General features: G+C 36.5%; 1 protein-coding gene across 11 annotated transcripts in view; it reads right to left on the bottom strand.

The window, feature by feature from the left end:
* The window catches only part of klc1a (kinesin light chain 1a), an 88,950-nt gene that overhangs the window by 5,984 nt on the left and 55,324 nt on the right, over window positions 1-27,642 (bottom strand). For 5 of the 11 annotated variants that reach the window (XM_069916503.1, XM_069916502.1, XM_069916501.1 and 2 more), the window contains 3 exons: window positions 27,355-27,516; window positions 10,909-11,039; window positions 3,795-3,861 (listed from right to left, as the gene is read on the bottom strand). In XM_069916503.1, the coding sequence (XP_069772604.1) occupies window positions 3,795-3,861; window positions 10,909-11,039; window positions 27,355-27,516 (360 nt within the window). The other 6 variants (XM_069916507.1, XM_069916505.1, XM_069916508.1 and 3 more) reach the window with 6 other exon arrangements.

The following is a 27,642-nucleotide window of genomic DNA, read 5'->3' as shown; positions in this document are numbered from 1 at the left end:
ATAATCTTTCCTGGTAACTTCCTTGAAAAACTCTACAAGAATGGTTAAACATGACCTTCCATGCACATAGCCATGTTGACTATCCCTAATCAGTCCCAGATTATCTGGTCTCTTAGATCACCTTCTAATTACTTACCTACTACAGAGCAGATATCAGGCTCACTGGCCTGTAATTACCTGGATTATTTTGGGGGCTTTTTTTGTTCAATCAACAGAACAATATGAGCCATTATCCAATCCTCCAGTACCTCACTTGTGGCTAAGACATTTTAAATACATCTGCCAGGGCCCCTGTAATTTCTGCATCAGCCTTCCTCAAGGTCAGAGGAAATACCTTGTCAGGCACTGGGGATTTATCCACCATTATTCACTTTAAATCAGTTCCTTAATCCATACCAGTTACATGATCTTACTTCCTTGTTTATCTTACTTCTCTAGTCTCTGTGCCAGTTTCCTGAGTAAATAGACATAAAAAAAACCTATTTTAAGATCTACCCCATCTCTTCTGGCTCCATATATAGCCAACGACTCTGATCTTCAAGAAGACCACTTTTGTACCTTATCATCATTTTGCTCTTAATATACCTGTAAAAGCCTTTAGGATTTTCCTTCACTTTGTTTGCCAAAGCAACCTGGTGTCTTCTTTAAGCCTCCTGATTTCCCTCTCAAGTTTGTTCCTGCATTTTATATACTCATCAAGTAGCTCATTTACTCCTTGTTGCATACACCCTTCTCTCTTCTTCTTAACCTGATCCCCAAGATTCCCTATGCTTGTTAATTTTGCTTCTAATCCTTACAGGAACATATAAATTCTGTACTCTCAAAATTTCACATTTAAAGACCTTCCAGTTACTGAGCACATCCTTTCCAGAAAACAACCTATCCCAATCCAAGCTTTCTAGATCCTTTCTCATTTCCTCAAAATTGGCCTTTCTCCAACTTAAGACCAGGCCCCATAATTATCTTGAAAACTATTGGCATTATGATCACTGGATCCTAAGTATTCCCTAGCACATACTTCTGTTATCTTTTTGTCTAATCCCCTTATAGGAATTCCAGTATGGCACTCTCACCAGTTAGTACCTCAACACGGGGATGGGTAGATGCCAGATAAGTGAGTTTTCTGGTTGCTTGAGACTCTCTATTACAATACTTAATATACCCCAACAATGAAGACGCTGTTTACATCCGGTACCGCACGGATGGCAGTCTCTTCAATCTGAGGCGCCTGCAAGCTCACACCAAGACACAAGAGAAACTTGTCCGTGAACTACTCTTTGCAGATGATGCCGCTTTAGTTGCCCATTCAGAGCCAGCTCTTCAGCGCTTGACGTCCTGCTTTGCGGAAACTGCCAAAATGTTTGGCCTGGAAGTCAGCCTGAAGAAAACTGAGGTCCTCCATCAGCCAGCTCCCCACCATGACTACCAGCCCCCCCACATCTCCATCGGGCACACAAAACTCAAAACGGTCAACCAGTTTACCTATCTCGGCTGCACCATTTCATCAGATGCAAGGATCGACAATGAGATAGACAACAGACTCGCCAAGGCAAATAGCGCCTTTGGAAGACTACACAAAAGAGTCTGGAAAAACAACCAACTGAAAAACCTCACAAAGATAAGCGTATACAGAGCCGTTGTCATACCCACACTCCTGTTCGGCTCCGAATCATGGGTCCTCTACCGGCACCACCTACGGCTCCTAGAACGCTTCCACCAGCGTTGTCTCCGCTCCATCCTCAACATCCATTGGAGCGCTCACACCCCTAACGTCGAGGTACTCGAGATGGCAGAGGTCGACAGCATCGAGTCCACGCTGCTGAAGATCCAGCTGCGCTGGATGGGTCACGTCTCCAGAATGGAGGACCATCGCCTTCCCAAGATCGTATTATATGGCGAGCTCTCCACTGGCCACCGTGACAGAGGTGCACCAAAGAAAAGGTACAAGGACTGCCTAAAGAAATCTCTTGGTGCCTGCCACATTGACCACCGCCAGTGGGCTGATAACGCCTCAAACCGTGCATCTTGGCGCCTCACAGTTTGGCGGGCAGCAGCCTCCTTTGAAGAAGACCGCAGAGCCCACCTCACTGACAAAAGGCAAAGGAGGAAAAACCCAACACCCAACCCCAACCAACCAATTTTCCCTTGCAACCGCTGCAATCGTGTCTGCCTGTCCCGCATCGGACTGGTCAGCCACAAACGAGCCTGCAGCTGACGTGGACTTTTTTTTACCCCCTCCATAAATCTTCGTCCGCGAAGCCAAGCCAAAGAGAAAGATACCTGCATTAAGAATAAACATTTTAAAAGACAAAAGAGAAAACCACTTTATTGTCAGTTCCATTCTTTAAAAACATTTAACTGTTGCTGGATCTGCAGGCTCCTCTGCCTCCATGGAGCCGCCCGAAACATGAAGAATAACATTATAGAGAATTAACCTCCAACACCCCCCAAGTTTATTAATATATTTGATAGTATATTAATAAAGAATCTTACTAAGTAGGGAATAAGGAGACATTTTAAGAGAGTCACCCCAATGGAGGCTGCATCAATCAGCTCCTCATCCTGGGCGACACCCTTACTGTTTCACACAACTTTATTCAAACAGCTATTACGAGCAAAGCACAATCAAGGCACTCCGCTGGCTGAATATTTGCTCCCAGCTTCACTAAAGGGTAATGTGTTACTTTGGAGAACATTTGCTTTTACAATTTTTAAACTTTTATTTACGAGCCCTCTTGCCTATCCTAACTGACCACAGCTATGATATTTTCCCTGAGGAGCAATGCCATCTTCTTGTCGAATTCCCAATAACCGATCTATTTGTTTGAGCTTGCACTAAGTAGCCTATATATTGATTGGATCCTTTGCTTCATTTTATTAATTCACTTTGTGCAATTACGTTTTTTAGATAAACTACTTGAGGATATTGCAGATTGTCAACAATGCTGTGCTTTCCCTACCAACGATCAAATATTCTATCTCAATTATTAAATAAAACAAAATTTTCCCTAATTGTCTATGTTTTTACGGCATGCTGGTGAGATGCAACATTTGACCCCTAAAGTAGTAAAGTTAGTAGGTAGCTGGAAATTGCTCAACAGTTCAGTCACATACGTTAATACACAAAGATTAGAGCGAGCCAGTGTGCATCTGTGCATGAAAGAGAAAATATACTAGTTGATAGAAACTGTTACATTTTAATAATTATCCCACAGGTACGCAAGCAATTAGTACATTTTACATATATATTTAGCACTTACTCCAGTTTACTGAATGAATTGTTAGTTTGAAGAGTGTTATACAGTACAGAATGCAGATGTCAGGTAAAGCTGAGAGCATACAGGACTAATCCATTCCATGCTCTTAAATTTAGTGCAGAATCAAAAATTTGAATTGTTTCTTTACTTAAAGAGAATGGTAGATATGTCAATGCTAATGTACTGTAAATTTATCTTGATCTCTGTATCATCACTGCATTCTTTACAATGTGCAGGAGTTAAAATGTAGAACAAGTGAAGAACTTTGATTGGAATAGCAGTGTCTTATCTGAAGTCAGCACAAATTAAATGCAACACACAAAGGGATTTTAAAGTAAATTTAATTTTGGGAGAAAAAAAAATCCATGAAAATGTTCAAGAGAGAAAAAAAATAAAATCGACATTTCCAGTTACAAACATACTAAAGCAAGCAGGTTTGTATCGATACAAATTTCCAGTTTAACCAAAAAAATTTATTGGATTCTTCAGTTCAGACACTGCCAGTGATACTAAGTGGTAAAAATACATAAGGCTTACTTGGAAAAGATCTTCAGTAGCCTTGCCCCCTGTATTAAGTACATTCAAAGAGTTGGCACGCTTCATGCTGCAGACAGTGACATGCAAGGATAAACCAATCAGAATCACTGCACACCAAAGCTCAATGACAAAACAGATTTTATGGCGTGGACATTATTCTATCGTTAGTTAATAAAATGCTTCTTCTGGTCGACTATGAAGTCAGACTATGAAGTCACAGTTATTTTCTCCCATAAGAAAGTTATTATACAAAAGTAATTTTCTTTCATGTCCTATTATTGAGGGCTCACATGATAAGATTAGTTTCTACTTGAAATTATACAGTGGTAGATTATTTTGAGCCTGATTTGTTCAAACCATTAAGCAATCATCTGTACACTATAAGCTAAATGTATTTTGCAGCCAATATCAATAATAGAAATTGCAAAAGAAAAAGCACAACCAAAAACAAAAGTGCAAGCTCAAGCAGCTTTGTAGCAATCGTCTAAAATGATGTTACCAATGTTTACCCAAACATCTTGCAACCCAGTAAAATTCAAAATTAGCACAATTCTTAGTCCCAGAATGCCCTGAAAGAACTTCACATTTCTCCTCAGTGCTTGTCATGTCAGACATTATTGCTGAGAACACTACTTTTAAATTATGTGATCCCTCTTAGTAGCATCAAACTATTTTATACCAAGCCTTGGTTGAGCAGGAATACATACCTTAGTAATACTTCCTTGCTTCAAAATATTTCAAGACTTCCCTGAGACAGCAATAGAGTCAGGGCCAAAGACCATTAAACATTCCATGATCTAGGAGACTGGAAAGGCTCTTCAAACAAAACAGTTATTATTTTCCTCCTTCCATCCCAGTTAAACAACTTTGTCCTGCTTAATGTACCTAGCGATTTGACAGACCCTAAAATAACTCACCCAATTGAGACAAACCAATTTGGTTGCAAGACTAATTTGGGCTTGAAGCTAATTTATAAAATGGTAAACAATTCATTAAGTTTTCAGCAAACCCGGAATAGAAATTTGATGAACTCAGGTAGAGATTTTTTTTTTGTTAGACTCCAAGAATTTAAATTCTAAAATTAAATCAAGGAAGTTAAAATGTACATTTTACAGATGAAATAGCCCAACTCATATTTATTTTAAAAATGTTTTAAACATTATTCCAGTTTCATTTTTCAAACTGCACCTATTAGCCAGAGTTTTCTTTAACCCAAATTCTTCTTCTTCAATACTATTTCCATTTCTAGGTTACCTTGGCAATCCATAGCCATTCTGTTAAAAAATTGTTAGTATTTATTTATACAGAAGGTATAATGATAATGCAAGATCATCCAGCAAATTACCTACACATCAATGCCAAAGCTGAAGTTCATATTTTGCCATTTAAAATATGAAGAAACAGAATTTCATGAGCATGTTTCTGTACAGTGAGATGACACCATTAACAGATTAATTTAAATATTTATATTTGTAGGCTTTTTGCTATTGAGATGAGAAAAGATAAGATGCCTGAAACCACTTTCCCTTGCCCACTAACAGGAAGCAATCTTTTGCCTTCAGTCAAGACTATGGTAAGACTGGAATTTTAATATTTAGATGAAGTGGATGGGATGAGATAATGCAAAGTACTAACCCTTGGATCAAAACTCGAACCTGCATTGAAAGTCTTTGCCAGAAATGTTTAAGGTGGGCAATTACCTGGATAAAGCTTTTATATATAGTATATATGAAGGAATATAATGTATGTATTATATTATCTCTTCTTTGGCTTGGCTTCGCGGACGAAGATTTATGGAGGGGGTAAAAAGTCCACGTCAGCTGCAGACTCGTTTGTGGCTGACAAGTCTGATGCGGGACAGGCAGACACGATTGCAGCGGTTGCAAGGGAAAATTGGTTGGTTGGGGTTGGGTGTTGGGTTTTTCCTCCTATATACATGTGAAAGGATGTCAGGACATTTCCAATACTTTTCTCACCCAATTTCTTTCCCCCAGATCTTCCTCACAAATTACATGTTGATATCTGGGGTGTACTGGAGGGTCATATTCCTTCTAATAAGATTCTTTTCTTGTCCAGTTCAATCAACCTGTCATCTTTAGTATGCTGGTCAATGAAGCTTTGTTCACTGTAACATCATTAACCTAACCATATTAATTTTACAAAACAAAAACCTACAACACAATATAGATGTTTCCATTCTTGTAAAAGCCTTTGGAGAATCTATGCTGAACCATCAGTTTAGTGATGAAAAACTGAGGCCATCAGAGATGTTTACAAGTAGTTCTTCAACCTTGAATTTAATAGCTTAAAAACTAACATGTAATAATAATAAGCAGATTAGTGGCACAACTATTTTTCAAAACAAAAACCTCAGAAGATTAAATATTGTGAGCAAGGTAATACATTCACTTGAAGAAAAACAATTTATATGTCAATAACAATTTAAATAGATTACTATTATTCAAGGTCAATTTTCCATGAAACATGAGCACAGTGTTAAAAAATGAAAAATACAATGTCAAAACAAGTTTCCCCCTTAAGTTAACTGCCTCTCTGAATATCTTGCAAAGATATACATGCTACATCGTGAAGATTGGGAATATTTCATTCTCCACCCCCCCCCACGTATGCTTACACGTGCAATGGTTTTTTGTAAAGACAGAAATTAGGTATGGGACACCTTGTATTTTAAAATGACCGTTTAATAGGTAAAGTACTGAAGAGTTGCATGAGCCTTTGTAGACAGACACAGTGCAAATAACTGTTTAATTGTTTATGATTAAAAACTGTCATTCTTAAAGGCAAGAAAATAAATTGTATACTCATGGAATCTTAGTTCTTATATGGCAAGACTATTGATAGGAGTAGTTTATTGGATTAATCATTAAAAAAAGAAATTGAACAATGACATTTCACCCAATAAATCAAATTCTGATTCCTTCAATGCTCCTTTGTGACAGTGAAAAATGTCCATCACCAAAATGACTGTGAAGAAAATTAAATTAGATTAATAGTTTTGGCATCTGCTGCCCTCTCAGCACAGATCAAATTGCAAACTGTAGTTCTGCCTATTTTAGTAATACATTAGGTGAAGTGCTATTTTAAACAATACGTTGGGTAATAAACAAAAGCTTTAATTTCAAAACATCAATTTCAAAGTCTGCATTACAAATTAAATTAGTCATGCCTTTTTTTTTACCTTGGTCCTATTATGTATAAGAATAAAATGAAAAATTCTTATTCTTTTGTATAGCTGCAACCCAATCACAAAATAAATTATTAAAAGAGAAAAACTGTAAGAGAAATATAAGTGGGAAATAATTTTATTTCCTGACTCTGAATTCATAATTTAATGAAAAAAGCGATTATTTATCCACTATGGAGCAACTCTGCTTGGTCAGAATAAAGGGTTTGACAAAGTGTTCTTTACTGCCTTCACATTCTCACATCTACTCATTGCTCTGACCACTTTCAAATGGCTCACTATATTTACACTGGAGGTACTTTTACAATGCAAGGTAATGCAAACAGGCACTAATTTGGTTCTGAACTATAATAAAATAGAAGTTGCTGGAAACATATAGTATGTCAGGCAGTAATGCAGAAAAACAAACAGTTGATGCTTTGCTACGACTTGAATGTAAATCAAATTAATTTTTAAGTTGCAAGAGAGATAGATAGTACAATTGGATAGGGTTAAGCAAAGGGTTCTTTGGGAATAAATAGCAAACAAGGTCATCCAGTTTATGAGCAAATGGGGGCAGTTGGAAGGGTGCAGAGGATTCTTCAGGATGGGATGTGGAGACTGGAAAGATTGAGCTTGCTTTCTTTGAGCAGATGAGGTTAAGGGGGAATTAGACAGAGCTATGCAACATTGAGAGGGGGCTATATAGGACAATGAGTAGGCAGGCCCTGCACCTTGGTAGTTTAAATCAGGGTAGGACTTCTACAGTGAACAGTTAGGCCCTGGAGAGTGCTATACAACAGAAAAGACATAGGGGTACAGATATATTGTTACATTAAAATGGCACAGATAGACAGGATTGTGATGTTAGTATTGGCATGTTTGCCTCATTGATCAGGGCTGGCTACAGGAGAAGGGGCATCACATTACACTTGAAATACAAAGAGAAGCTGGAGGTCAAGACTTTTCTCACTGGAGCGTAGGAGGCTCTGGGGAGACCGATAGAGGTTTATAAAATCAAGAGGGGCATCAACAAGGTAAATTATCAAAGTCTCCCTCCCCCCGCCAAGGTAACAAGAAAAGGTGCTTCATCTTCTGCCTGAACACATTGCAACCTTCCTCAATTTGAAGTCTCCAAAGTTAAGGGTGCTTGCTTTTTCTGTCTGATTCAGAAACTGCAAATTCTGCTGTGGGATAACATCTGTGACAATGGATCCGTTTTCTCTCCCTTTGTTTTGCTTTATTCTTTCACCAACTCCCCACATTTCTCAGAAATAAAGAATATGAACATAAACTAACTGCCCCCATTAACAGGATGACCTCATCTTGTATTTTCCGCATAGCAATCCAAGCTTCACTCTAATGTTCCCTGACTTCATCCATCCATCCCTCCCCCACATTCTCTGCAACTAAAAACTAAGTTTCTCTATTTTCTAGTTCTTTAACCGTAAACATTACATTTTTACCTTTATTACCCGATTTCCACCATTAGTTACTATTTCAGATTTCATACAGCTGTAATTTTTTTTGCCTTTCTATTTTGTTTTTTTAAAGTTTGTTTTAAAGTCTGATTCCTTAATATTTTAAAACAAATATATTTTAATGCATGAAATTTCATTTAAGGGCAATTCCAAAAAATTGAATTTCTACTACTGGTAATTATTTTGTACAATATGTTAAGCAAGTCCTTTTACTAGAAATTTAGATCATAAATAGCAAATAATGCACAATAAAACAGTTATTTATAAAAAGAAAAAGATACAGCTTATTTTTCTGGATCCAGTATGTTATCATCTTAGATAAGGAGATGCAAGCAGGTTAAGTGCAGCAATGTTCATTTCAATAGCAATGTGCATCCATCTTGCTGTGCTCAAGGCATTCACCTTAAGGCTTTTTAACTGAATGCATCACAAGGGAAATGAATAGCTGAGGTTATTCCAGAATGAAATTTTGTTGTAGGAATGGCAATGTAAATACATTGAAAATATGACAATCTCATTTACAAAAGCAATTAAACTTAACAGAAAATGAAAAAAAAATGCCTCAACTCAAAGGACAAGATAGCAAAAAAATTAAGTCTAAAATCTAAGCACAAGCAGGCAAGAGCATAATTAAAGGCTTTTCTTTTTAAAATTATTGTATTGACTTTTTGAAAAAAATCCTGGTTGAATTGGTAGCCTCAAGGGAACAGTTAGAATGTTTTAATTTCCCATCTCAATTTGGTAAACTACACCAAAGACCATATTTTAGTAATAACATACACACACTCATTATGTTAAACAAAAAGTACTCCAATATGTACATATCAAATCCACCTGCTCATTTTCAAGAAGTATACACCTTCTTAAATCACTGAAACTCAGAAGCTCTGAGTTAACAATACAAGGATAACATCAAAGTTATATCAGGTCCCTTTACATTTTGTTTACAGAAATTCAGGGAATGGCTCTATTAAGTGAAATCATCTTTTAGGAATGTTTAACACTTTTTGGCACATTTTCATTCATACAAAAAAAAAATCCTTTGTTCACTTGTCAAAATAAATTTAAAAAGGTGCATTATGGTAAATAAGCAGAATTAAACAATTGTTTTTTTTTGGCAGTACTGGAAAGATGGAGGAAAATAAAACAAATGGACTCCTGGTCACTTTGCAGGAACCTTTCCTCTGAAGTTTGTGTGTGGATATTGGGAAAGAGGGTCCTGGGCTCAGTCACAAGACATTTTATTGCCGAAAGGTCTCCATTGTGATAAACATTATTATGTGACTTGGATACGTAAGAGAAGCCTGGCTAAATAGTGAACTAATCTGTATTTCTCAACTTCAGGACAGGAAGGGAACAAAACAGCGCATTACAATTTAGAACATAGAATTTACAGCACAGAACAGTCCCTTCAGCCCACGATATTGTGTCAACCAATAGAATTTGCTTTTTACTACCTATGTCTTACTTCTATCTTGCTAAATTTGGAGTTTTGATAGAAGTGTGTTAAAGTAAAAATTGACATGAAAAGTTCAAAGGGTGACAATCATTTTAAATTTTAACCATCTAAAATCCAAGCACGATTTATAATGTTCAACTTAATTATGGAATCAAAACATAATTTCTATTATAATTATTTTGATAGCATTAAATTCTTAAAGCCTTAAGAAATAAAGCAGAAAAATAAATATAGCCAACAGAATATTACAGGCCTCAAAACACAAATACCAATATATTTTGAGTGCCTTTTTTGCTGGACAGGTTTAGCATTTCCTCACGTTTTCAAAATAGTGTTCTTGGACATTTTTCTAATTTCTCTGTGGCCTTGGACAGCTTTCAAGTTTAACAAACATCAAAAAAGACAGACAGATGTCAGTCTCACAAATATTTCGGAGGGAGATGAGACTTGCACAGGCAAATTGGATAGTTTCTCAACAGAACTCGGACCAATATCTTCAAAGCAACTTTTGCTCGTAGAACGCAGAATATCAAATTCTGCAGCATGGTGAAGGCCCTTTGGCCAAAATGTTGTGGTGACCTAAAAACCAACTCTAACAACTGTAGGGTGATGTTTAAACTAATTTACCAGAAAATTGAGCACAGAAAAGTTGCATCAATAAAAAGAAACCAAGTGCAAAGAAGAACTGGGAAGGTAAGAAGCACCAGAATAAGTAACAAAGCTTTCTGACAGAACCAAAGACTGTGATAAGAAGGATCGAGATGAGCTTAGTTTTCATAACAAAATACAAGTGAATTAAACAAGTGTCAACTGCTCTTGCAATTAATGCACAAAGTACTTTGATAAACAGTAGATCCTGATTAAAAATAAACATACAAATGCAAGTCTTTCTATTCAATGGCAAGTGAGATTTTGTGCTAACCTCTACATTATTCACAGCTGTGTGAATTTTAAGAGTTCAGAAAAAGCAGAAATCAAGAAATTAATTACCCAGAATTCTTGGGCTCATTATCTCGTGGATTGCCACCTTTCAGTTTTCTTACAAGCTTTTCACTACTGCGTTTAATGGAGGCACGGAGTTTGCTGAAGGAACCACTACGTTTCAAAGATCCAGTTCCATCCTGCAAGTCAAATAATAGAGGGTATACTTTCCAAATTAATTTTAACTTGGTCAAAGTAACTTTTGAAGTGTGAACATAACAGTGTTTAAACAACCACTGAGAGAAACAGTACAAGATTACTTTCCATAACATTATTAATGCTTTTATATAAACCTTTATCAAAACAAACATTGATTTGCATTTTTGTATACACATATGAAAATCTATTACATGCAAATACTCTTAAATTTAGCATTCAAATTTTTTCGAATAAAGCATTCATATTATGCATTTAAGTAAGATTTGTCAGTCGAAGATGCCAATTACGAAAAGTCTGATTGCTGACAACAACTGTTATAAATCCGGTCCATTTATTGTATTATGCAGTTTGTGGGCACAATTCTTGTCCTTTGCAAAGTTTCCCAACTGTAATGGTCAATATACATTGCATTTTTCTTCAGCACATTTTATATTATAAATATAAATTCTGACATCAGGCTTTTATTGTTCTACATTGAGCACATTATTAAAATTTGTAGCAATTATTGTTCTATGTATTTAGATCAAATACCTAGCAATAATTTGAAGAGTTGCAAACAAAAAAAAATCAAATTCATGTTAGCATGTTGTATTTTTTGCACCAACTATTTACCTTTTTAACATAATTTGCAGTCTACCTTATAACAGGTTTATGTTAAAATGACACATTTAAAATTCCAGTTTAAATAAATTAGCCAAAACCTGGAACATTAACATAAACTTACATCCTTTCTACATAAAAATCAACCTGACACCAATGAATGCAGAAGCACAATTGTAAAGGTTAAAATCTTGTGTTTTTGATTCATAGTTAATTTTGTGTCTATACCTTTAAGAAAAATTATTGTTTGTAGAGACTACGACATCATGTGTCGTAATATCTGAGCGGATCGAAAGCTTGCACCTCATTCTTTGAAGAATTGTGAAGGGGACACAAGCTCAAGATACTTTTTGAATTAGTCTTAATTCATCTTATTTTGTCTGTTTCTTCTTATATCTGTTTAAATATCGTTATTTCTTTAAATATAGCTGAATGCTTTGTTTATTCATAGTTATGAAAATCTCAATGTGAAGTTATGCAAAATATTTATCCATTTTATCAATGCAACAAAGTTTGGTTTATTGGATTAATAAGATAGTAATTCAGAATATTGTCGTTCACATTTCCTTGAAGATGACGCATTTTGAAATTGGGAAATACTATAACAAGTTAGGGTTTCTACTGATCACCTGTTTTACTTGATTTGCTCTCGATGTACAGAGCATGTTATAGTGCAGTGAATGATGTAGAAAAATTATTACAGATCCAGAATTAAGCACAACAATTAAATTTTTCAATGGTTGTGCACAGAAGTACAAATAGGTGTTAAATAAATTGAAAAAAAATCCATAAGTCAATTTATAAAAAAAACTGCAGTAAGTTAAAGGTTTGCAACCAAATTTCATGAAAGTAAAAATTGTACACAACTTTAGTACTCTATTTATTCTGCAAATCCAGTACATACTTAGATTTGGTCTAAAAATACACAATTATCAAGGGTTCTTGAACAGAATTTTTAAATTCTATAATCTAGGTTGATCTTTTTTTAAATTCTACTCTCCAAATTACAGATACATCTTGGAAGGTTCAATATTCATTTGCATGAAGAATGTAAGGTTGTAACAGAAAAGAGTGACTAAGTTCCTTTTCTTGGAGAAAAGGATTCAAAAAGACAGCTGCAAAGAAATTTCTACCTGAGTCAGCACTAAATTACTGTTCTTAAGTACAAATTCAGAAGAAACCTCCAACCATTGAGTGATTGAAATGTGAACTTGTACCACTTGGAGTAAATTAGATGAGTTATAATTTAGCAGAAATGCATTTTTAAAGAGAATAATACATAAAAATATTGACAGATATGGCATGGGAAGAGGCATGTGTGGAGGAGAAATATTATATAGGTTGAGTACCCCTTATCTGAAGATCCGCAAACTGAAAAAAACCAAAAACTTTTTTTTTAAGCGCCGACATGACGTCACAAGTGGAAAAAAATTCAACACCTGACTTGCCCATGTGGGTTCTGACACTCTGTTGGCACCAGTTTGATTACAATAACACTTTAAAAAAAAAAACGAAGATGCTAACTGGAGCTGGGTTCAAGTCTTCAGCATCAGCTGCAGCTGGAGACTCCATTCTCAACTTCGGGTGTGCTACTGTCCACATTGAAGATGCCGCCTCGGGCTCCCAGGTAGGAACAGGGATCATAATCGGGAGTGGGGAGGTGTCAGGGACCAGCGGCAGCAGTGAGGAAGTGGTCTCCTTTTGTAAGCAGAGATCAAGTTTTTTTGGTAAGTACTAAACATTATTTCATGTGAGTTTTCCACTTGTGGTGTCACGTTGATGCTCAAAAAGCCGGCCGTTGTTTGTTGTTGCTGTTTAATTGCTGATACAGGTTTTCTGCTGATGCTACTGTGCTGCTCAGATCCAAAATCCAAAAAAATCCCAAAATCCAAAAAACCTCTGGTCCCAAGCATTTTGGATAAGGGGAACTCGATCTGTATCATCTTTTAAAGTCCTGTAGATCCATGTAACATTTGCCATTACTGTTTGCAAAAGGGCATACAGCTTTCCACGAATGAGCAAATTCTCCCTTTTCAAATTGAAAATAGTGACAAATTTTCAAAGATGCTTTTTTATTACAGGGGATATTGTAAAATCATATGGGGCATTACTAAATAACTGTAATATTCTGAGGTGGGCCCACCTCACTGACAAAAGGCAAAGGAGGAAAAACCCAACACCCAACCCCAACCCACCAATTTTCCCCTGCAACCGCTGCAATCGTGTCTGCCTGTCCCGCATCGGACTTGTCAGCCACAAACGAGCCTGCAGCTGACGTGGACTTTTTACCCCCTCCATAAATCTTCGTCCGCGAAGCCAAGCCAAAGAAAGATAATATTCTAGAATATATAGGCCAGATAAATCAATGTTGATAGTAATTGCACTATAATTTAGTGAAATCAGACCAAATTCCAAATAATTCAGGAGTTGAGCATTATAGAAAACAGGTGGGAAAGTAATGTTGAGGTCAACATAGGATCATTCATCATCTATTGTAAAGTTGAGAATGCTCAAGGGGATTTATCTCTACTTTTTTTTTATTATTGTGGCAAAACATCATCATATCCACTAATAGTTATTGCTTATATTGTTTCCAACTTGCGGTTAGTGTGATAAAGAATCATATTTTACAATTGTGTCACTGCAAATCTATGCAAGATATTCTTAGCAAGGCTTGGTGTTGTAGAATTTGATTTTGGGGAGTGCAGAAGGAAGCATTACAAAGCAGATCACAGAGGCAAAAGACAGATTAGTCAGATACCGAGCTAGTTTATTGACAGTTAGAAAAGAGACAATTACACACACCTCTAGACAATTAAGTAACCAACGGAAAGTAGTGAACAAATGCTCCAAAGACTACACACAGTTCATCCAGAATTTAAAAACACTTATCAACAATTTTTAATAAACTACATGGGCGTAAATGAGCACAAAGAACATGCCTAAATTTCAGCTGTACACAATCATGCTTTTAAATAGGTTTCTCATTGCAAAGCAGTAATTTTACAAGGTAAACGAATAACTGTCTCATCGTTACAAGATAACCAAATGAAATCTCAGTGGAGGCAACACAAACCTGATGGCCAATAAACAGGTGACTGTAATAAAGTTAATGAGCTTCATATTAGATAGGTATTTTAATTCTTCAGTGTAGGTCCTCTTTGATAGACATATTTCTGACATTTATATAAATGTTCAAATCAGTAACTGAAGAAATGAACAGAGTTTCAGACAGGATGTAACAAAAGTATATAAGCTAATCTGCAGAAATACAACAGCCTTGAAAGAGTTCTCAATAAACAAATTGTAGCTTAAAGTTATAAATTGTAGTCAAAAGCCTAAAGATGATGCATGCCATTCAAGCTGGAGACATAATGAGTTTCACAGAAGGTATTTATGCCTGTCAGACACAAAAAAGGGATGGGGGAAAAAAAGACAAGTAAAAACTGCTGTAAAATCTTCAAGTTTCATTTAAGGTAGATACACAAACAGTATTTCTAGGTCAAACTTTCTGCTCACCACTTTAAAAAATGCAGCATCTTCGATAAATATGCCAATTACAAAACTTAGTTATTGCTTACATGTGTAGCTTTGAAAAGCAAGAACTAGGGAGAGAAAAAGGTGATCAAATAAATGAAGAATAGGATTTGGGAAGTGGGATGGGGAGGTAAGGTCACTGTATGGGGGAAGCACACAAGAGCCAGGGAATCAAAGGGGTGAAGGAAAACAAGAGAAAACAACAGTAATCAAGAATATTCCTTTAATCTTTGATCATTGATAAAATGCTTGCCAGCCAGACCATCTGTTCAGCCACTATTTGAGGTAGGCAGGGGAACAGAAGATCAGGGGAGTGTGAAAAGAAAGATAGTTAGGGCAATTCAGGAAATAGCCATATATAGAGGGATGGTGGTGGCACCCTTGTAGTGGTGGGAAGGGACAGACAAAATGGAAGGAGGTGAAAGGAGGCTTAGGGGTCAGGAAGGAAAGAGAAAGAAGGGAGCAATAATGGGGGAGACAGACAAATGGACCAAATGCACCAAAGCTGACCCGTTGACACTACTTTGCATACATCAACACAGCCACTGGTCATTTGATAAAGAGTTTCTGAAGATGAATACTTCAGAACTGGCACAAAACCCATGGTTTACCTGGCAGGAATTGTCTATGTATTCCTATGCTTTTGTGCCCCAGAATGCCTGTTAAAAACATCAAAGGTGTTGGAGACATGCTTCTAATATTGTCTCTGCAAAGACCTCCAAATTTAGTGGAGAGATAAGAAAACTATCATTACATCTGCTCCCTGGCTAGTATCCCTTTAGTAGATCACATTATTTGCATTCTCAATACCCAAAGGTTATTCCAAACTCCCCAACAGGAAGGAAAGGGATTACTAGCCAGATAAAAGAAAAGATTCTAGGATATATTCAAAATACAACACCCCAAATTACTATGGAATCCTTGACCCACAAATACTTAAAGTGGAGGAGGAGCATTTGGAACAGTGTTGAGATCCTTGGGTATGTGCATAGGGAGAGCACAGAAACCCTCCATTTATAAAGAAAAATGAATGCTATTGCCTTCAATAGTCACAGACTAAAAAAGAAGCAAGTCATCCTTGATTAGGAGAGAATGCCTTGGAAGGAGAGGTCGAGAGGACAATTAAATTTTTCGTGTGTGATATGATACTCTCTAGTTTGAGAACCATCTATCCTGAGAAATAAACCAAGGGCATTGACTTTATCCATGCCCCTCATGATTTTATATAAACCTTTTCCTGAAACTAAACAAGTAAAACATTAAATATGGTGAAATAATTTGTCTGATCTAGATTTGACAAATTATTATAAATTTCCCATATTGATTTTTCTCCTACTTGCTCTATATTTTTTCACTGGCTCTCCACTCAGCTCTGGATTACTTAGAATACAACAACATGTACATTAGAATACTTTTCAACAACACAGCTCAGCTTTCAAAACTATCGTACCTTCAGTGTTAGTCAACAAGCTCCAAAACTTTGGCCTCCTCATCCCCCTCTGCAACTGGATGCTTGACTTCCTCACCAGAAGACCACAGTCAGTATTAATCAGAAACAATGTCTCCTCCTCGCTAACATCAACACAGTTGCAGCTCAAAGATGCGTACTTAGCCCATGACTGGGTGACTATGCACAATTCAAATACTGTCTACAAATTTTCCAATGACACCACGGTTAGCGGCAGCATCACAGACGGCAATGAGGAAGTGTACTGGAAGGAGATAGTTGAGCTAGTTGAGTGGTGCCATAACAGCCATGCACTCAACATTAGCAAAACCAAGGAGATGATTGTGAAGTTCAGTTGGGGGGAGGTGGGTGGGGGGGAAGATTGGTATGTCACCAAAGGCCCTTGCAAATATCTCCATATAGCAACCATGGAGAGCATTCTACCAGTAGTTTCAATAGGGTCTGGTATGGAGGCAAGCTCTCTCCCGGGTGAAGTGGAGATTCTGGATGAAAATGGAAATAACAAAGGACACTTAACAGGTGTGACAGGGCTAAATAATATAATTTGCTACAAAACCAAATCCATTGCAGTAACAAAGGGCAAAGCTTCCCTCCCAAAGGTACTCAATGCCTTCTAAACCTAATTTGACCACAGTAGCAGTGAAGAATTACCCCTCTGCACCTCCACATCCCCTGATGATCCTATCAATATCAAAGGATGGCGTATGGGCTGCCTTCATGAGAGCGACGCCGAGTAAAGCATCCAGACTGGATGGAATACCTGGTCGAGTATTAAAAATCAGTGCTGACCAACTTATCAATATATTTATGGATATCTTCAACATCTCACTCCAGCAAGGCATGGTACCCACCTGTTTCAAACAGGTATCAATAATGCCGGTGCCCAAGAAGAGTGTAGTAACCTGCTTTAATGACTATTGACCAGTAGCACTTACATCAACAATGATGAAGTGATTTGAAAGGCTGGTGTTGAAGCAGATCAGCTCCTGTCTGAGCGGCGATATCAATGCATTCAATTTGTCTATTGTAGCAACTGGTCTACAGCAGATACCATCATAATGGCTCTACACAAAGCCCTGAAACACCTGGATAGCAAAGATACATTCATCAGGATGCTCTTTATCTACTACAGTTCAGCATTTAACACCATCATCCCCTCAAAATTGATCAGCAAACTCCAAAACCTGGGACTCAACACCCCACTGTGTAATTGGATCATGGATTTCCTCACTGCCAGACCACAATTAGTGAGGATTGGTAAGAACTTCTCCTCCACAATCTCCATCAATATCGGAGCACCCCAGGACTGTGTTCTTAGACCCATGCTCTACTCACTTTACACCTACGACTGTGTGGCTCTTTGCGACAATACCACCACCTACAAATTTACTGATGATACCACAGTAGTGGGTTGTATAAAGAAAGGTGATGAGTCAGCATACAGGAGGGAGATTGAGAACTTGGATGAATGGTGCACCAACAACAACCTTGCACTCAATGTCACCAAAACCTAGAAGATGATTGTTGACCAGGAAAGACAGAGGTATACAAATGCAGTGATCATTGGGGGGGATCAGAAGTGGAGAGGATGAGAAAATTTAAGTTCTTGGGAGTCACCATCTTGGAGGATCTTCCTGGACCCAACATACCAATGACATCATGAAGAAACCATGTCAGCACCTCTACTTTTTCAAGATTTTTTGGAAGTTTGGTATGACACCTGAAACCCTGGAAATTTTCTACAAACGTGTGGTGGAAAGTCTGCTGACCAGCTGTATCACAGTCGAGTGTGGGAACACTAATACTCCTGACTGTAAAACCCTCCAAAAGTTAGTGGACACAGTCCAGGAAATCACGGAAAAAAACCCTCCACACCATCGAAAACATCTATAGGGAACTCTGCCGTCAGATAGCAGCAGCAATCATCAAGGATTCACACCACCCAGCACACTGTTCTCGCTGCTGCTGTCATCAGGAAGGAGGTATAGGTGCCACAAGGAACAGCTGCTACTTCTCCACCATCAGACTCTTCAATGACAAACTTAATCAGGGACTCGTTTAAGGACCCTTATTTGTACACTTCATTGATTTTTTTTATCCTCCATGTATTGCAGTTTGTTTACATTTGTTATGTTTAAAGTTCTTTATCTGTTTACTTGTGTAAGTTGTATAGTTTTTTTTTGCACAACCAATAAATGGTCATTTTTGGCTAGCCTGCAGGAAAAAAAATCTAAAATCTGAAGTGTGAATCCACAAGACAAGATTGCTAACTAGAGAATTGTGAACTTGGCCAGCACCATCATGGGCATCAGTCTATATTCCATTGAGGACATCTACAAGAGGTGGTGTCTTAAGAAAAAAGTCTCCATCATCAAGGACCCTCACCACCCAAGCTGTGCCTCCTTCACACTACTTCCATCAGGAAGGAGGTACAGGAGCATGAAGAGGAACACCCAGCAGTACAAGGACAGCCTCCTCCCTTCTGCCATCAGATTTCTGAATGAACAATTAACCAGACACTACCTCACTTCCTCTTATTTTTGCAATTATTTATTTATTTTGTGTGCGTTTTTAGGAATATTTGTACTAATGCTGCCGCACAACAACAAACCTCATGACAATAAAATGATTCAGATTCTGAAAATGGTGGAAAAGGTCCACATTCATAACAAGGGAAGAGAGAGAGAGGAAGCTCTGCACTGCATACATTACCATAAATGTATGTTAGATTCATTGATTTAGGAAACATTAAAAAAATGATCACTATATTGATTATTTCAAACTGTTCAGAATTTGATTCATTTTCTTGGCTGGAGGAATATTTTCTCATTGCAGCAGCCACAAAACCCCATTAAAATGAAAGAGGTCTGAATTGGCATAAGATCAGAACAGAGACTCTATAGAATATGATGATGTAATGAGGATGCTGCAGGACTGTCTCTCAGTGAAACTTAGAATTGTAATGTCACAAGTCCCCAACCTTCTTCCCTTCCCTGATGACTGACCCCAAATTATTCGATTGAGACTGAGTACTTCCACTATTTTTTGCTTAAATAAATGCTGAATGTATTGGTAAATAACAAAATTTAACAAAGAAAATTGGACATACAAAGTCCTGGAAATAAGTCTGCACAGTCTGTGTAGAGAGAAATAGAAATGACAGTCTTAATTTTTCTATCAACTTCCAGATGACCTCACCAAAAGCTGTCCATAAAGATCTAGCAGTCATTAAAATAGAAACTGTCCCTTCATTCAACTTGCCCAGGCCAACCGAACTGTCCCATCTGCACAAGTCTCACCTGCCTGCACTTGGCCCAAATCCCTCGAAACACATCCTGTCCATTAAAAAGTTAGTTTCCTGTCAAGTCTCTCCTCCCTCACCTTAAACCTATTCCCCTGCTCTGGGCAAAAGGCTCTCTACATTCTCCTGATCTATTCCCTCATGATTTTGAACAACTCTTATGAAATCACCCCTGATCTTCCTGTGCCCCAAGGAATAAAGACCTAGCCCACTCAATCTCTCCCCATATCATAAATCCCAGAGTCCTCGCAACATCCTCGTAAATCTCTGCATCCTCTCCAGCTCGACATCTTTCCTATAGCACCATGACCAAAAGTGAACTCCAAATCGGGACTCACCAACATCTTATACAACTACAACTACATCATGACCTCTCAACTTCTTTACTCAATAATATGATTGAAGGACAATGTGCCAAAAGCCTTTTAGACCACCAGACTTCACTTACAAATTTATATTTTGTCCAGTGTCTGTTCCCATGGGATATCATTTCTCAGAACTCTTGCAAGTCCAGCATCATTTTACAGGACACAATGGAATAAAAACAATTAAATCTTCTACATGTGTTTGAAGTGGACATTTTCAAACACTGAATTAAACATTACTCTTAAAAAATGAACAATTTTGAAGTAATTCTGAATGATAATTCACACATATAAAGTTAGATATCCAAGGTAAGTGTTTGGGGGGTGGTGGTGGGAAGAATGTTAAGCAGGAATTATGACTACTGGGGCATTATAAAACTTGTATCTAATTCAACATTTATTAATAAATACCTCAAAATTCACTGTTTTGCAATGTTCACAGAACCTTCTGAAATTTATCAAGGGACCACCAACAGCTATTTATGGAATCTTACTTTTAACTGTTTACTTTTAACTAGTTACTGATCATTAAATGAAGGTGACATTTGTCAATATTTAGGTGATAAGGTAGCTTGGTAATTAAATTGCCAGATTACTAACCAACTATATGAGACACTGATCCAGATTTTGAATCCCAAAAGAGCAAATGGAGAATTTAAATTCAACTGACTCAATCAACTTGAGGTATCTTTGCAATTTTATGTTTCGATCTACACGATTCAGAATCAGTTCAACATTCGGGTAAATGACAAATTTTGATATGAGAATTTCAACCCATTACCCAAGTTCATAAAAGGTGAATAGTTGAAGCAACAATATTGAAGTTAACAGAATACCTGCTGTTGGTATTTGGGAATACCATCTACAAAGGCGAGAACAGTAGCAGATCCTACTGAATACCAATAGGGGACAAACTAGTCTAAATAAAATCCTAAGATACGAATATTTTCATGAAGTCTTGTCTTGCTTTTATTCCTCACATTTTAAGTACAAGTGTTGGAAGATTTTCATTTTCTGTCCCAAGTTAACATGTTTTGTTTTTCTTGATGAGCATCACCTTTGCAAGTGTTACACTTTACCAGGAAGAGTTTAAATATTAGAATAACCATTAATAGGTTTAATACATTTTGCAGCTGTAAAGAGGTATTTCTCTGCATTCATCAACATTGCACCATGAAACAAACAGCAACTCCTTGACTAAGCAAAAGAACAGTAGAATAGTTAAACAGAGACCAAACACAATTCCACACTCTTTCACAGGATATGCTATTTATAAGTTTTCTTTAGCATAACTTTTGATAGTATGTGGCAGGATAATCTGCAGAAATCAGTGAATTACGAGATCCAAGGTACTTCTAAATGATTTCTGCTATAAAACATCCAAAAATTGCAACCCTCATCATTTTTAAATGGCACATTAACCACAATTACTGTTGAACAACCTTCATGACCCAAGGAACTATCCAAATACCTGGATGGTAAATTCATCAAAAATATATCAAGATATAACAGGCACTAACATGATGAACATATTTTTTTTAAAAAACCTTATATTTTAATTTCTATCTCAATCTCATGAGTATAATACTCCCTTCTTTTGTGCTTCATAAATCAATGATTTGTCACTATTTAATTTAAATCAAAAGTGACAGTGAAACAAATCCCTTTGTGGATATGCAAGTATTCAGGAATAGAAACAGAAAAATTCACATTAAAATAGTTATCTTCCTTAATCATTAAGATGAAGGTATAACAAAGAAATGGTTATAATGTGTATTATATAAAAATTATCATTGAACTTTTTAACAAATGAAAATCTATCTTTTCTATTGGTACAATCAAGCACAAGATTGAACTTTAAACTTTCTTACATTCAAAATATTGTGACAGATTATGTTGTGGTTGTATTGCATATAGATAAGTTTTTGGGAGATAAATTAGGGCAAGTTTTTTTTTAAGTGTAGGTCATATACAAACACTTCAAAACAGATCTCATTTAAAATACTGGAGCTCTGCTCAAGCCAGAAAGGGTGGCTCCTGGGGGCCTTTGCAAAAACTCTGGGGAGTGCCCAGAGGCTCCACTAATGGATTGTTGTTTTGAAGAGCAACAGATGAAAGAGTTTGGAGGAGTAGTTCGGAGCCTGGAGGGTAGCTTGCTCTTTTAAGAGAGTCATGTGTTTTTGCAAGCAGGGAGAGTCAAACAGGCTTTTTCTCTGAGAGAGGGAGGTAGAGAGAAAGATCAGTTCTGCAGTGTTACAGTCAGCAGAGGCAGCTGAGACTAGAACAGGACAAGTTGGAAAGCTTGTGGAAAAACCCCATTTGGAAGACGGATTGTGAGTGCTTAGTTCAGCTTGGTCAAAGTCCTTGTGGTCCATACAAGAGGAGAGGACTAGCTGCCTAATGTTTCACTTGAAATAAAAGAAACAAAAAGGGATTCTGTGGAGACCTGAACGAGGTCATCATCTGGAAAACCCTGTGGGGCAAGTTTCTTCGGCAAGACACTGATGTGGCTGATTAAAAGGGATTAGTTTATGTCCAGGAGCAACAAATCTCTCTCTGAAAACCAACAAGAACCTTCCTGAGCGGTAACCATTTACCTTTCAAACACCAAAGCCTGGTGAACTTTGCAAAGTATAAGGATTACCTGCAACCAGTAAACTTGGAGGAACGAGAAGTAAGATTGGACTGTGAATCAAAGAACTTTTCTAAACTTACACACACATATTGCATACACGTGCGCTTAGAATTAGAAGGGGATTAAGTTAGATTAGTTAAGTTAATAGTGATAAGATTAAGTTTGATCCTATTTTCATGTTTAAAGATAATTAAAAGCAACTTTTGTTTAAGTAACCATTTGTCTTGGTGAATATCTATTGCTGCTGGGTTTTGGGGTCCTCTGGGCTCATAACAATATGCAAATCCAAAAGATGCCACATAAAAGAATGGAGCTAATGAGAAAATTAATTAAATTTTCAGAACTAAGAAGAAACTGAATTACATTTTCAAAACTAGGAACAGCATTGGTCGATTAATAATTTCCACAGTTAAACTGGATTTTCTTTAAAAAAAAATCTTGTTCTGAAAGGCATTTCTAAAAGCCAAAATGTCAGTGAAAAGAAGAAATGACCCAGAAATAATGTCAGCCATAATGTACCCTTGAAAATACAAGAATTGACATAAAAAATAATAAAAATTCATTCACATAAAACTTACATCAAGATGATTATATACTGAAGAAGTGAGCAAGCCAAATACAAGATAAATATAAAGAGCTATACAGTACACAGTACCAATAAAACCACAAATTTGCAAAAGATAACCTCTAGTCGCTGGATTTCTTCCGGAAATTCAAAAGGAGAAAGACAATAATTAGTCAAAACATATTCTGACCATTTCTCATGCCACTAAGATATTTGTTTATTTGTTATTATATGATTAAGATATAATACTCAGACAAAATACTCAGAGTAGAAGCAAAAGATGTTATGCACTAAAGAATACACCATTTTCTGCATCAAGATAAATTTAAGTACATGAACATTCTTTCCCCACATACAAAATTGCTTTCATTAATTTTGATATGCTTGGTGTAATTTATATTCTGGTTTATGGTATTTTTTAAAATTGCATGCTATCTTAGCTTGGTACAGGACAACTCCGATTATCTGAAATCAGATTCTCCAAAATTTTCAGATAAATGAGGATATCGGAAACAAATCAGAGATCCTCATTTATCTCAAGAGACAAAATGACCTCACAGATTTTTTAAAAATTCACCCGACATGAAATTAGAATGACGATTGTCCTTGCTTCAGGTAACTCCCTCCCCTCTCTCTTTCCATTTCTTCTTTACCTTCCCCTATTTACTTTTCACTCCAACTCTCCTTCTCAAACTGCACGCCACTGTCTCCCAGCCACAAGCAGTTGGAAAAATCCCTTTTCAGGTGTCATCAAGGAGAGCGGTTTCTATGTAAAAGTAGATGACACAATTTTCTTGTTTATTTTCATTGTGTGATGACATTGTTTAATGGGTTTATTGTATTGTATATGTTGAACGTTTAATAGGTTTGGAGGGGGGTGGGAAGGGGGGAGGGAAGGGAGGGGGAAAAATGCTACTGTGTATATTCAAGAGGGAAATGTTTGTGTGTATTTTGATTAATATGGTTCATAGTGTAAAAATTTTTTAAAAAATTTATAAAAAGGAGAGCGGTTTCCAGGCAGAAACGAGACCTTGTGCTCCCAGGCAAGAGACTGGGACCTCAGGCTCAGTGGCGTTCCCGCCCCTCCTATCTTCTTCCTTCCTTCCTCAGTACACCTGACACCAATTTCCCTGGTGTGCATGTGTGGTAAGCCTAGGGGAGGATTTGGAGTCTCCGGGGAGACAGGAGCTTGCCGACTCGCCAGCGAGTCTTCTACCAGCCTAGGAAGCCTCTTTGAGGACCAGCAGCAGTAGTGGGTTTGTTTCAGTGATCGGCAGCAGCCAATATGTTTTGGGTAAGAATTAAACATTATTGTAATATTTAAAAATCCTTTCCTTGTTGTTTGTTGTTGCTTAAACATTGATACAAGTGATTTGCTTTTGCTACTGGGCTTTTTTTCTTAAAAAAATGACCAGTTCTCTTAAACAAAAATGTTTATCCGACATAGGCCCTATTTCGGATAATGGGAGTTGTACTATATTTCGTTTTATTTTCTTGCAAATATGTAATCTTATTTACAAAATCAAAGCCCAAAATTTCAACCAAAATATTGTTAATGAGAACTACAAACCCTAATATTTGATCATGCATTAAAAATTTTACAATTACAATGTTTTTAAATCATCAAGAACATTTTGTCACAAACTTATTTAAACACTGTTTTGTAGCTTTTTCACATTTTTAGACATACTTCTTCAAAAGAAGCAACACCCAGAAGAAAGATGAAGAGATTCCTAAAGGTAACTCAAAAGCAGAAAAAGTGACTGTGGCATAACAATTTCTTGTGTTTATTGGATGAAGGCAGTAAATTAAAAAAATGCAGTGAGGTCCTGTAAGAACGTCACAGACTATTGATTCTGCCAGTCAGAGCACTGTGCATAATTCCATTGCACTAGGCATTTTTCTTTGGGGGGGGGGGGGGGGGGGAAGAGATCGAGTTGACATTTCATTGAATATATGAAATTATTACAGACCAATGGGGTGAACCTCCCTTGGCAGAGAGAATAATAATAAGGGGACACACATTTAACTCAATTAAGGAAAAAATAATTTTAGATTATTGGGTGCCTGAAGTATATTTCCTGAAAATGCAGTCATGGCAGAAAGCCTCACCCAATTTAAAAGAGAAGACCCATAACCAACAAGATAATTGAGGAAAAACAAGAAAGCTTAATCTATTGACAGGCTGAGTGGACTCATTTCACACCATCAACTCCTTTGATTCTATTAACATTAGTCAAAGCAAATCTGCCACATCAAATTTTATCTCACACAATTTTAAAGTAATCAAGCCAATTTAAACTAAATTGATAATACCTTCCTCTGAAAATCATTCACTGTTTAGCAATACAGTGGTAAACCAAGGTATCTCAAATGCCCTGTCAATCTGATTTATAACTGGCCTCAAATATTCAAATCAGACCCCATTTATTTTTCTTCCAATTTAGCAAACATCCCAATAATAGCATCCTCAACCTGAGAAACTATAGGGAAGGGTAAATATTCCATTTCATCTTTGGAAAATTCAGGGAAATAGCTTCTTTCCACAGGATGCGAGATTAACAGCATTCTGTAACTGACTAAATCATCCCAAAATATTAATATATATTTGTTTCAAATTATATCTTTTCATATATATGTGATTATTATAGGCTGGACATTATGTGTGTGTATGTATGTGCACTGTGGCTCAAAGATGCTGTTACATCTGGTTGCATTTGTACAGTTAGATGATAAACTTCGACTTGACTGTATACCAACAATGATTAAAATTGAGTGAAAATGTTTGTAAATCAAGCTCTCAATCCAATTTTTTTTAAAAATTCCTCTAACTTATTTTTACATAGAATCATTTGAAGCAATTAGGATTAGTAGAAATAGGAACATTATGGCTAGCATGGACATAGTGGATCAAAGGGCCTGTTTGTGCTATAGGTCTTATGCCCCTTGATGGAAATGATAAAGAATTTATTTTTTCCAATTAGTATTCATTTTACAAGAGACATATTATTATCATCTTATTTGCAAGATAAAATCTTTTGTTGAAGGATCCTCTTATAAAAAAATCATTCAGCAGTAAACTCAAATTAATTAACAAATCTTTCAAGTGCAAACCCAGAGTTTGTACTTTTTGAATGAAGCTCCCATGTTTATAAAGTTTGCATGAAATTCTTAGCATTTATATTTAAAAGCAAATAATGAAATAACTAGACCAGATCTAATAACATTTTTTAAAAATTGAATGCATGCAGAATTTGAATTTGTAGTTAGTATTTAAATCTTTATATATTTACAGTATGATTTTTGCCATGTTCCAAAACCTAATTAAAATTAATTTGCATGGTCCATTTGAAACAATTTCTATCTGCTTATAACATTCAAATTAAACAGATGAAAATTTCTGAATTCAGATGTAAAAACTGTAATAAATATAAAACTTGACTAAAAGCTTTACAGTAATTTTAGTTTGAAACAGTTTAAACACCTATAAATCATAACTAGAAAAAGAATAGGCCAATCTGCCCCAAGTGTTACATCATCCAATAAGATTATGGTGGATCTGACTGTATAACCAATTCTGCATTCCCACCCATCCTCAGGAACCTTTCACTTCCTTGCTGAATGAGCTGTCTACCTCTCCTTTAAAAACTTTCTAGCAAAATTTTCACATCTTTTAAGAAGGTTCCAAAGACTTAAATCTCACATGAAGTATTTTTACATTTGTACATCAACAAATCAACCACTAAAAATTATCTTTAAAAATATTTTCTTGTCTTTTTACCAATATTTCTTTGCCTAGATTTATGGACTGTGTACTGTACTTACCCCATTCCACTCTACGCCCATACTCACTTCCTCACCACCATCAGGGCCACTCTCATATTTTACGACATCTACATTTAGACTTTCGCGGCTTCTTCTTTTCTCTATACTTTCAGGATCATTCAGTACTTCAGCTACTCTTTGTTTATGGATATTATCAAGACCCTGAGGAACAAAGAAATTAATTTTATTTGAATGTTTTTCAGAACATAAATTTATAGTAAATTGCAAGTAAATGACATGTTATAAAAAAATGAGAAACCACATGAATAAAGCTTTAATATGGATGCA

The sequence above is a fragment of the Narcine bancroftii genome, chromosome 2, assembly GCF_036971445.1.
Source record: "Narcine bancroftii isolate sNarBan1 chromosome 2, sNarBan1.hap1, whole genome shotgun sequence".
NCBI lineage: Eukaryota > Metazoa > Chordata > Chondrichthyes > Torpediniformes > Narcinidae > Narcine > Narcine bancroftii.
This window is presented reverse-complemented; position numbering and strand designations above follow the sequence as displayed.